The sequence below is a fragment of the Pelophylax lessonae genome (genome assembly GCF_965119305.1).
Source record: "Pelophylax lessonae genome assembly, chromosome: 9".
Taxonomy (NCBI): Eukaryota; Metazoa; Chordata; class Amphibia; order Anura; family Ranidae; genus Pelophylax; species Pelophylax lessonae.
Window position 1 is genome coordinate 78,912,494 of NC_138776.1, and position 12,523 is coordinate 78,925,016.

The 12,523-nt window shown below is 41.1% G+C and overlaps 1 protein-coding gene across 1 annotated transcript in view; it reads right to left on the reverse strand.

The window, feature by feature from the left end:
- LOC309564224 (alpha-2-macroglobulin-like protein 1) overlaps window positions 1-12,523 on the reverse strand; it is a 368,264-nt gene that overhangs the window by 284,014 nt on the left and 71,727 nt on the right. The window contains exons 14-15 of the mRNA XM_082268851.1: window positions 7,884-8,029; window positions 6,973-7,122 (exon numbers count right to left, since the gene is read on the reverse strand). Of these exons, the coding sequence (XP_082124977.1) occupies window positions 6,973-7,122; window positions 7,884-8,029 (296 nt within the window). The remainder of the gene's footprint in view (window positions 1-6,972; window positions 7,123-7,883; window positions 8,030-12,523) is intronic.

Sequence of the window (12,523 nt, forward strand, 5' to 3'; positions counted from 1 at the left end):
TCCAAGTAGCTAAATCCGAGGGAGACTTACAAGGACTTGCATTCCTTGACACAGCCAGAGGTGTCAATCCCATTGTGCAAAAGTTACCCTATAACTTGCAAGAGCAGTGGATTACACACGGATCCCAATATAAAAGACAGCATGATGTTTCATTCCCTCCTTTTTCTGTTTTTGTGGACTTTGTGTGCCAGCAAGCTAAAACCAGAAATGATCCAAGTTTTGATTTTACGCTGTTGTGTGCCGCTCCTGTGGGACTTAACCCTCGCAAATCTCCAGTAGCAGTACACAAAACTAACGTGTCTCCTCCAGGTTCCTTTCACAGGTCTGCCAACTTCTCTAACTCAGAGACAAAGGTCAATGATCCTGGTAAGCAGTGTCCCTTGCATCGGAAGCCACATCCTCTCCTAAAATGCAGAGCCTTCAGAGAGAAAACCCTGCAGGACCGCAAAGCCTTCCTCAAGGAGAACCACATCTGCTACAGGTGCTGCTCTTCAACATCTCATCTCGCCAAGGACTGTAAGGTCAGTTTGAAATGCACAGAATGTGACAGCTCAGATCACAACACAGGGTTACATCCTGGGTCAGCTCCATGGACTTTACAACACACCCTCAGCACTAGTGAGCACGGCTGGGAGGAGGAGCACACCACCACAACTACACCAGAGGTCACTTCACAATGTACAGAGATCTGCAAAGGAGCCATAGGTGGTAGGTCCTGCTCCAAAATCTGCCTAGTCAGAGTCTACCCAGCAGGCCAAAAAGACAAAGCTATTAAGCTTTATGTAATCCTGGATGACCAAAGTAACAAGTCATTAGCCAGCTCAACTTTGTTTGACATGTTCAGCATTAAAGGCCCCAGCATTCCCTACTCCTTGAAAACTTGTGCAAGAATAGTGGAGACGGCTGGTAGGAGAGCATCCGGCTACCAAATCGAGTCCATCGATGGGCGATCTCGCTTGTCTTTGCCAACTCTTATTGAATGCAATCAGATCCCTGATCGTAGATCTGAAATTCCTACACCAGATGTAGCTGCTCATCACCCACACTTGAAACGCATAGCACATCTGATACCAGAACTTGATCCTCAGGCTCAGATCATCCTACTCCTTGGGAGAGATATCTTACAAGCCCACAAATCAAGAGCTCAGATTAATGGTCCCAATAATGCTCCTTATGCTCAGAAGTTAGACCTTGGATGGATCATCATAGGAGATGTCTGTCTAGGAAGCGTGCACAAACCTAACTCCGTTAGCAGCATGCTCACAAATACCCTAGAGAATGGACGTCCCTCTCTTTTCTAGCCATGCCACAACCATTTCCTTGTTAAGGAATCAGTCTACGCCACCCACTCATCTTGTCCCTTCACAAGCCCCACTAGTGACAACTTTGCCTGTGACAGTGACCAAGACCATTTAGGGTGCACAGTCTTTCAGAGAACTAAAGATGACAATCGTGTGGCAATGTCTATCGAAGACAAACTCTTCTTAAAAATAATGGAGCAAGGTCTAGTCAAAGACAGCACAAACAGCTGGGTCGCACCTCTTCCCTTCAGACCACAGAGACAACGCTTACCCAATAACAAAGAACAAGCGTTACAACGTTTTGCTTCCCTTAAACGTAATTTACAAAGAAAGCCAGAGATGAGGGAACATTTATTTTCTTTCATGGGGAAGATCTTTGAGAACGGTCATGCCGAGGTGGCTCCCACCCCTAAAGACTCTGAAGAGTGTTGGTATCTCCCTATATTCAGAGTGTACCATCCCAAAAAGCCAGGTCAAATCAGAGTAGTGTTTGACTCTAGTGCCAAATACAAGGGTATCTCCTTAAACGATGTCCTCTTGACAGGCCTAGACCTTAACAACAAACTCCTGGGAGTGCTCTTACGCTTCCGCAAAGATTCTATTGCCTTCATAGCCGACATCCAGCAGATGTTCCATTGTTTCTTGGTCAGAGAGGAAGACAGGAACTTCTTAAGGTTCCTTTGGTTCCAAGACAATGATCCTTCAAAAGATATCTCAGAGTATCGCATGAGGGTACACATCTTTGGCAATAGTCCTTTACCCGCAGTTGCTATCTACGGACTCAGATATTCCGCCCAAGAAGGTGAACTTGAGTTTGGCTCAGATGCAAGACAATTCGTGGAGAAAGACTTTTATGTGGATGACTGTTTAAAATCCTTACCTTCCAGTGAGTCTGCAATCTGTCTTCTTAAAAGAGCACAGGAAATGCTCGCTTGTTCCAATCTCAGGCTCCACAAGATTGCTTCTAACAGTAAAGAGGTAATGGAAGCTTTCCCCGCTCAAGACCATTCCAGCGATCTAAAGGACTTAGATCTGGGTACAGACTCTTTACCTGTACTGCGCAGTCTAGGTCTACTTTGGGACTTGAAATCCGATTCCTTTACCTTCCAAGTAAATGGAGAAGAAAGACCCTTCACTCGCAGAGGTGTCATGTCTACAATCAATAGCCTGTACGATCCATTAGGATTTGCGGCACCTGTTACAATTCAAGGCAAAGCCTTACTTAGAGACTTGATTCGTGAAACATCCGACTGGGATGATAAGACCCACCCCTTGATAAGAGGAACTCTTGGGTAGAGTGGAGGGACTCTCTATCAGTCTTATCTGATCTCCATGTTTCACGCCCATATGCTCCTGTACCTTCTACAGAGATACAGAGTCAAAACCTTTGCATATTCTGTGATGCTTCTGTCAAGGCAATAGCTGTTGTGGCCTACCTAAGGACTGTTGACACTACAGCACAATGCCACGTAGGATTCATCATGGGCAAAGCAAAGCTTGCTCCACACCCCGAGCATACTATACCTAGGCTAGAACTTTGTGCTGCAGTACTAGCTGTTGAACTAGCAGAGCTAATAGCCTCAGAGATGGACATTGACCTCAAGGATGTTCAACTCTACACAGACAGCAAGGTAGTTCTAGGCTACATCTACAATGAGACCAGATGTTTCTACGTCTATTTCAACAACAGAGTGTTGAGGATTAGGAGATCTACCATTCCAACACAATGGCACTATGTACCTACTGACTATAATCCTGCAGACCATGCTACAAGAGCTGTTGCTGCATGTAACCTTAAAGACACAACATGGTTTACTGGACCTGCATTCTTGTACGATGCAGAACAAACCTTTCCTAAAAGTGACACTATTGAACTAATAGATCCAGACTCAGATACTGACATCTGTCCTGAGATCTCAACATTTCTTACTGCAACTTCAGGTTGCCAGCTTAAATCTGATAGATTTACAGATTCTCAAAATGGAAGACACTTGTACGAGCTATTTCTTGTCTTATTCATATAGCTCGCTCCTTCAAAGGTGACTCAAACAGCTGTGACCGCAAGGGATGGCACCATTGCCAAAGGATCAGTTCAGCATTAGAACTACAGCAGTCTCAGGATCTTATCATCCGCACTGTACAGCATGAAGCCTATGCTAAGGAGATTGACTGTATCTTGAACGGAAAACCTATCCCTAGAGACAGTGCCCTGAGGAAACTCGACCCATTCCTTGATCCAAATGGACTACTTAGGGTAGGTGGTCGTCTAAAGCAAGCCAACCTAGAGTCAGAAGAGAGAAACCCTCTAACAGTTCCTGGTCACCACCACCTCGCTCAGTTGATTGTGTCACGTCATCACTCCCATGTAAAGTGGAAATCAAGATCCAGAGAAACAAGGAGACCAAGTTGTTCCTCAGACCAGTTTCTGAACCGATCTTGCTGTTGTCATCTGAAGAATAAATAGTGGTATCTGATGATACCAGACGGGGAGTATCATGCCTTCAGCTTGGAAGTAATTAATTCCATTGGAACTTGTAATACCAATCTTGTCCACAAGATGCCACTGTGACATAGACTGTTGTACAGTACTTTATGGTACTTCCTGTACTCTATTGCTGGATTAGTTCCACCCCTCTCTGAGGAGAATTTCCAGTTTAGATTTACCTCAGAAGGAAAGAGCAGACAGTACCTGAGGTTCCTGTGGGAAGATTCCTGAACCCCTTTTGAAGCATCGCTGGTATGCCTATGAACTGTCAGTTATCTACTCAATGCATACAGTGTTAATGTTTGTATACTGATTATATGCCTTTATATGTTTATTTACAGTTTCACCTCTATTCACAATCCTATTCGCATTTCCATTCTAACTTGTAACCTGTGACCACTATTCTATCTCTGGAATAAAGCCTTAACCACTTTACCACCGGAGGATTTTGCTGTCTTACGTCCAGGCCACTTTTTGCGATTCGGCACTGTGCGACTTTAACTGACAATTGCGCGGTCGTGCGACGCCGTACCCAAGCGAAATTTACGTCCTTTTTTTCCCACAAACAGAGCTTTCTTTTGGTGGTGTTTGATCACCTGTGCGATTTTTAGTTTTTGCGCTATAAACCAAAAAAGAGCGTTTATTTTGAAAAAATAACAATATTTTTAACATTTTTTTATATGAAATTCCCCCCAAAAAAGATGTAAAAACCAATTTTTTTTTACATTTTTGGCCAATTTGTTTTCTGCTACCCATGTTTGGTAAAAAAATCACAATAAGCGTATTTTGATTGGTTTCGCAAAAGTTATTGCGTTTACTAACAAAGGGAAAGATTTCTGTCATTTTTGGTGTTTTTTTTTTTTAACGCATAATGGCGTCGATCTGCGATTTTTTTTGCGGTACTGCAACATTGCGGTGGACAGATCAGACCCTTGACTGCCATTTTTGATACTTTTGGGGGTACCAGTGACATTACTGCAGTAATCAGTGCTATAAATATGCACTGTTACTGTAAAAATGACACTGGCAGGGAAGGGGTTAATTTTATTGGAGAGGGAGGGGTTAATGTATGCCTGGTGCTTACTGACGTGAGGAGGGGGAGGTGACTGAGTGAGCCAGGGACAGATCGGATGTCCAGCTATGCTGAACACTCCGATCTGTCACTCCCTGTCACTTGGGAGATCCGCCCGCTTGTGTTTACACAGGCGGGCGGATCTCCACACTAGATCCCTCGACGATCGGGGATGAGCGGCGGCGATCGCCGCTGCTCTTCCCCTGGCCCGACTCCCGCTGTGACCGAAAACAGCGGGAGCGAGCCTCCAGCGGCGCGCAAGCGCCGCCCAGAAGGGGGAGTGTCTGCCGACGTAGTACTACGTCGTCAGACGATAACGAGCCACTCTGCCGCAGTAATATTACTGTGGGCGGAGGTAAAGTGGTTAAGTTACAAAAGGACTGGTTATTGCAGGATTAAAGGTTTAGCTGTATGTTTAGCTGCATACGCCCGGGGCATACGTGTAGTGAGAACAGAACAATAAGGACTAGCCATGTTGCCAGGCTGGGAGACTGATGTCATTCTTGTTTCGATTTCAACAATGAACAAGAGATCAGAATGTTTAATTTTTTTTAAGGGCTCATTTAAAAATCTGCTTGAGGAAACGTTATTATTATTTGTAGTAATTGTATTAGCAACAATATTATGTCGTCGTATTATATGAAGCATATCCATAGGCCTATTTAATTCAATAAGTTCTAGGAATGTTTTATGTATATTCACTTTTATACTATTCAACCGATATTCATTATATATTGGGGGGGAGGTACTCCTTGAATTATATGTGTATTATTTTTGATATAGTAGGAATAAGCTTTAAATATATAGAAGCTAAATGGTATATGGATTCCATTTTTAAGTTGCTTCACTTACAAGGAATGTTAATTGCAGTGGTTTCAAACCCTATCCAGGTAATATATATCTTGGGAGAGTCTGTATTTTTGACAGTAAAGTGACATGGGGGTTAACATCCATAAGATTTAAGTTTTTCTCCAAGGCTTGGGTCAGAAGGTTATCTTTGAGAAAATAGTTGAATTAAACTATTTCCCCCAAATTGTTATACAGACAAACAGTGCCCCCTATTGATAATGGCGAGGTAGAGCCACATAGTGGATAATGCCCTATCTGATGTATTGTCATGTGGAAAACAAAATCCACGCCCACATTCCCATAGGATAAAAGTTTAATGAAGTCAGAGAGAGGGGAGACTTGAAAAGATCAGGGAGGAAGTAGGATGCTCAGATAAGGTTCTGACACACTTATGGGAGACATTTGAAGCTGAGGCAGGCTATTTAATAGTGACATCCTAGACAACAGACATTGAAGTCTTTGGTAAAGTATTCATTTCTATATTTTCTATAGGCAATTTGCTTTCCATATACATCTGACTGAACCATTATTATCCTATGGCATCAAGATTTGAATTTAGATTATTCTAACTGCAGTATGACTGGTCTATTTTTGTTATCTTGGAAATGTATACACATATGTATTATATCCCATTGAGGCTGATTTCAGTCCATAGTAAATGTTGCAGTTGTAATGTATTCTTAAAATAAATTAACTTAATAGAAGTTTATTTTACCAAAAACTATCTTGACTTCTAGCAAGTATTGGTGCATGGTGTAACAATTTTTGCCCATGCATTTTTTTAAACATTGAGTTGTGAACATCTGTTGGCTGAGAGAGGTCACGTGCCAAATCTGTCAAATTTTGTTTCCATATTTTGTGAGCTCATGAGAAGCTATTAATCACATTCCAGAAGTTATGGGTTTTGGTTACTTTGATATTCTGTAATAATATCCTTTGACTGCATTTCTCACATTACTTGTGTGATACATATTATTGAATTTTGTTCCGCATTTTGTGTTTATTACCAGTTATATTTTTGATATTATTCTGCACTTATCTTATTTAATAAATATATATATTTTTGCACAAAATTGAATTCCTCTTATCTTCAGGTTAGCGCCAATAAACGATCTCGAGTTTTTGTTGATTTATGGAAATAAGTTGAGAATCTCCTTAGTTATAGATCCTTGCTTATTTGCATAAATAGACACTGTTTATCAGAGCAGTATAAACATTCTGACATAATAATACACACAGAACACACTGGCTACCAATTGGCTTACTTTTTCATTGGTCAACTCAGCCTCTGGTTTCATTAGCACCACGCTCTTGTCGACCACCCTAAGACCACATAGAGATCCAGGAGCAGCCTGAACCTGGAACATTACATCTGATCCTGGGAGGACCTCAACTGGGGAGAAACCAACTGATACCTGAAGATTAAAAGGTAGAATAAAGAAAACAATGTAAGTGTCAAAGCTAATGAAATTGACACCACATATATAGACTTCTGATGCCTAATTTCTCATAGCTGATGGTATTCTCATCTTCTGAGTCAGAAAATATGCAGGTCAAGTTATGTCTGCTTGGAGCATGGCCCTTTTTCTGAGCCAACTATAGGCTCACCCACATTTACTAGAGTATGAGTGTGGGGTAAAATACGTAGCTAAGAACAGCAAAGAATAAAGAAAATTAAGTTCTGCCCAGACAGCTGAAAACTGTAACGTTCACCCATGCTGGATGCCCTAAATGTGTGGCATTCAGATGAAGGTCTACACACTGAGCTCATCTCTAGTTACAGCATAGTGCTTTCTCCCAGCAGAGCAGCTCTGAATATTCCACTATATACATCTAAAGTAGAACAAAAGGCAAAACTTTTTATGGTCTGCCATCTGTGTCCCATTTGAGAGATTTCCCTTAATTGCAAGTCCAATAGCCAAAACAGGACTTAAGAGGAAATCTCTCCAAAGTCAAGAAATCCCTGGTTGTCACCAGGGTCACCAGAACTAGTGTCCCTATTGGACAATTTCCAATTTGGACAAATAGTGATGGTGACTCTCACTAATGGGGGGCATAGACAGTAATGAAAATCTGACAGGTGTTATAATCTCCCCCCACTACATCCAAAACTAAAAAAAGTTTTGTCTTTAGTTATACTTTAATTCAAAGAGGCGAAAGACTTTTGTCAACTCACTGTATTTTTGAAACACCTCTGTGTTTTGAATACTGTTGTATCCCCAACAACTTCTCCATTTGGTAGTAAGATGTAAACAAATACATGTAGCGATGATGATGTCCCAGGTGTAAGAGAAAGTTTGACAGCAGTTTCACCATGTAAGTCTATGAGAGAAATGATTATAAAGTAAATGTTCAGTAAGAAACGATATAAAATGTTTTTCATTAACCTCCCTGGCGGTCTGATTATGTCAGTATTTTTGAATGTCAAAGCAGTACATTGTTTTGCATGGAAATTTGTTGTTTTATATTGATAAGCAAGGTAAGAAGCCTAAGCGCTAACCATAGAACAGGATGTAGTAGATGGAGAGTAGATAGAGTGTGATATAATATGACTAGCAGCCAATTTTCTGCAGTGTCACCACATACATAGGGAAATCTGAATGGAATAAATAAATCGGTGCTAATCTATCACAAATGTGAATCTCCTATGATAACAATTATATCTCCAATATTAGGGGATAAAGTGCAAATAGAGCACTAATATATGGATATAATGGTGATAAATAAATTAAATGATAAGATCCACAATAGATAATAAAATCCTCGAACAAAAAGATTCACCCACAAATGAAGAGTAACATCATAAACAAATGACGAAAAAGTGGGGATAGCAGCTAATGGGTGAGTTTGAATCTTAAAGTGCTGAAATGATCAAATAAATAAATTCATCAAACAAAGAAATAATATCATCACAAAAAATATCATCACACAAAATGTTAAGATGTGGATGTAGCAACTAAAGGGTGAATGTGAATCTTAAAGTGCACTGTGCTATGATTAGAATAAATTTACCAAAAATATATATACTATTAGGACATATGTGGTAGACGGTGCTTCTTAATCCAAATAAAATGGGGGTAGGAATAAATAAATAAATACAAAGCGTCCTTGTTTATATAAATCAATGTGTAAAAGTTCATGTGCTCTCAAAGTGAAATAAAATAGGGATATGTGATGGTGTCTTCACAAGTTGCCAGTAGTGGAAGAAGTATATCACAAGGGTGTGATCTTTTATCCACAAATAAGTGTAATGGCCGCTCACCTCCAAAATACTCAAAAAGAGCGTTTGTAATATCACAGTAAGCTCGTCTGTAGGTACTTCCTTCACATCAGGGGTCTGGATAAAGGGGTCACTATTAGTTTTCTCCTTATCTCTTTGGAAGGTATCGGTCCTCCGGTAGATGGTGGTACTTTATGAGGGGGGCAGATCCTGGTGGAGTTTGAGCTCAAACCATGGATAGAAGAAAGGACTTCATAGTGTAGTATTTACCTCTTTACTATGGAACTTTCTCTTCGTCTTTCCCTACTGTTAAAGGATCTATCTAGCATGATAGAATCACATCAAATTCTGTGTATTTTCATGTCTACTCCCTGGTTTCTTAGACTGCTATCAACAGGTGGAGGATTTGATGCACATTCCTGTCATGGGAGAAATGTGCAGGCTGTAGATTGCTCTGCTAAAACTGCAATGAAGGGACAATGAAGGTCTGATTATGTCAGTATTTTTGAATGTCAAAGCAGTACTTTGTTTTGTATGAAAATTTGTTGTTTTTTATATTGTATGCCTGTAATTCCTAGGAATAACTTAAATCTGTCCAAACAAGAGTCTAGTAGACATGACAGGTGTATCAGTTGTGGATTTTTTACATATGTTCCCATACATGTGTAATAATCTCTCTCACCCACAGGTGGTTATAAAATGGCTGCTGCATATTTAATGAGCCATGTGGTTGTGAGGGATGTGCAGCTATGTGTTGATGCACAAAATGAGTGAGGAGTGGTCAGGAGGAATGACCACATCCTGTGGGTGGTCTTATGCATACAGGACTATATAAAAGGAGTAATTTGCATGAGAAGAGTCCCTTTGGCCCTTTTCCATCACCCTCGCTCCTTGGAGAGTCATAGAGAAAACATCCAGGATGTAGCTTTGCTTGTTTGTTCGTTTGGAAGGTTGGCTGTTTGGAGAAACATGCGGCCAAGACCTTTGTCCTGTTGCTGCAGAGATCAATCGGAAGCTGCTGAATCCACCACCAGAGCTAAGTATTTATTCAATATTCTTGGGACAAGGGTTGTATGTTTAAGGTGTATTTGTTCATGGTAACTTTTATGTGTAAGGAAGCTTTATGTATTATGATGTCCAGTAATGGTAACTTTTAAGATGTGTAAGGAAGCTTTATGTGTTTATGATGTCCAGTAAAGTTTTGTTGTATGCTTTTTATCAAAACTGCTCTTGGTGTCTGCTTTCATTTTAAATATTCACAAGATATGTCAGTGGCTGTCCAGTATACCTGAATTATAAATTTTGTTGTTTCCCACCATTTGATACAACTGGCGTAGTCGGCAGGTCACTAAATATAGAATATTTGGATGAAATATTGTGTTATATAGAGGGTGTATAAGTAGCATCCATTGAATTGCTGCTAGAGTGAGCAGTTTAGTAGATGAGCCCTAAGCACAGGGTTATTCATTTAATTGCTGCTAGAGTGAGCAGTTTAGTGAATAAGCCCTAAAAACAGTGTTATAAGAGGGTGTATGAGTAGTGTCCATTGAATTGCTGCTAATGTGAGCAGTTTAGTGGATAAGCCCCTAAGGACAGTGTTATAGAGGGTGTGTGAGCATCCATTGAATTGCTGCTACAGTGAGCAGTTTAGTGGATGAACCCTAAGCACAGTGTTATTCATTGAATTGCTGCTAGAGTGAGCAGTTTAGTGAATAAGCCCTAAAAACAGTGTTATAAGAGGGTGTATGAGTAGTGTCCATTGAATTGCTGCTAGTGTGAGCAGTTTAGTGGATAAGCCCCTAAGGACAGTGTTATCGAGGGTGTGTGAGCATCCATTGAATTGCTGCTAGAGTGAGCAGTTTAGTGGATGAGCCCTAAGCACAGTGTTATTCATTGAATTGCTGCTAGAGTGAGTAGTTTAGTGAATAAGCCCTAAAAACAGTGTTATAAGAGGGTGTATGAGTAGTGTCCATTGAATTGCTGCTAGTGTGAGCAATTTAGTTGATAAGCCCTAAGGACATTGTTATAGAGGGTGTGTGAGTAGTCATTGAATTGCTGCTAGTGTGAGCACTTTAGTGAATAAGCCTTTGAATAAGCCTAAAGCACAGTCACCTTGAGCCAGGACAATACACTAAGATTGTGATTGATTTTGCATTTGTGTTCCCCCTGAGAGTAGAGATGCATAGTCTTTTTAAAAAAAGCAAGAAAACAGGAGGAAAGGAATCCTTTTCTAAGTACGGGCGATTCTTACATGGGTCTGTTCTGGGTACTGGAAACCCATTGCAGAGGAATTGATTAAATATGCTGCTCCAATCTATCCAGACCTTGGTACTGAACTTGGTACACAGACTTTGCGTTTAGATTTGAGCGTATATTCTAAAAAGGAGCGGAAAGCCGCTGCCACTACGGGGTGGTTGGTCATGCAGGCCTTTTGCAGCGAGGTGCAGAAGAATGAAGCGCTTGAGAAAGAGTTGCAGAAAGTGAAAGAGATGTTGGCTCAAAGTAATGCATGTCGAGTAAGTGCTAGAGAGGATGTGTCCTGTTCTGATGGTAGTGGTGATCTGGATGAGTGTCATGCACGTCTGATAATCACACATCAGAGAAAAGGGAAAATGAATTGTGAGCATGGTGGAGAGAATGGTTTGCAGAATAGTGCTTTTGATGAACTGAATGAAGTGGAAAAGGGGCCTACTCAAATTGAGCCCAAGGAGCAGCTTGCAGTGGTGACCGAAGACACTGCAAGCGAGGTAAAGTATTTAGGTAAAGTTAAACCTGCAGTGGCTTTGAAGCGTATTCAAACTTCTTTAGGCAGAGCTGAAGGTTTGAATGAGCGGTGTGCAGCCCTCATAAGCATTTCTAATGATGCCACAAAGGACAAAGGCCCTAAGCCTGCAAGGAAGACAAGGCCTATGGTATCCAGAAGAAACATGTGGACTGATTCACTTAAGGCGGGGTTCCTAGAGAGGAAATAGATAGGCTTCCTACACCCGCTTTGTTTAAGAAGTGGGAAAACGCAGATGGGAATGGTATTTTCAGCCACATTAAGTGTTTCTGCTGTGACGATTGGACAACAGCAGGCCAGTATTCGCAGGACAGCACAGAGAGACATGCAAGTTTATTCCTTTCATTGGAAGTCAAAGCCTTTCAGTGAAAATGTAACCAGGCAACAGTGGGAACCCTATAACAGTTTTGCAGTTAAATGTGAGCAGTGAGCTATGTTTTTTGGCACAGGTGGAAGGAACATATAATCCGCTTTGTCTCTAATTCTTAAGGTACTGAGCATCGAGAGATGGACCAGGCAGTGCAGATTACCAAACCGGATGGGATGAGACAGACCGGAAGATCGTATGAGAGCCTGAGGAAGATGCAGATGATTTCCTGATGGTGGTTTAATTGGAGTGGACTTACATCTGAGCATTTACCAGGAGGAGGACAAGGAACTTTCATCATTTGGGATTTTCTTTCCACAGACTGCCAAGGACATTGCTAACCATATTTAAAGTAACGTTGTAGCTGCCAGGGATTTAGTCTGACCGCTCTGATGATACGGGGGTCGAAAGGGAATTTTTCCTCCCATTGAACGGGGGGTTTATTTT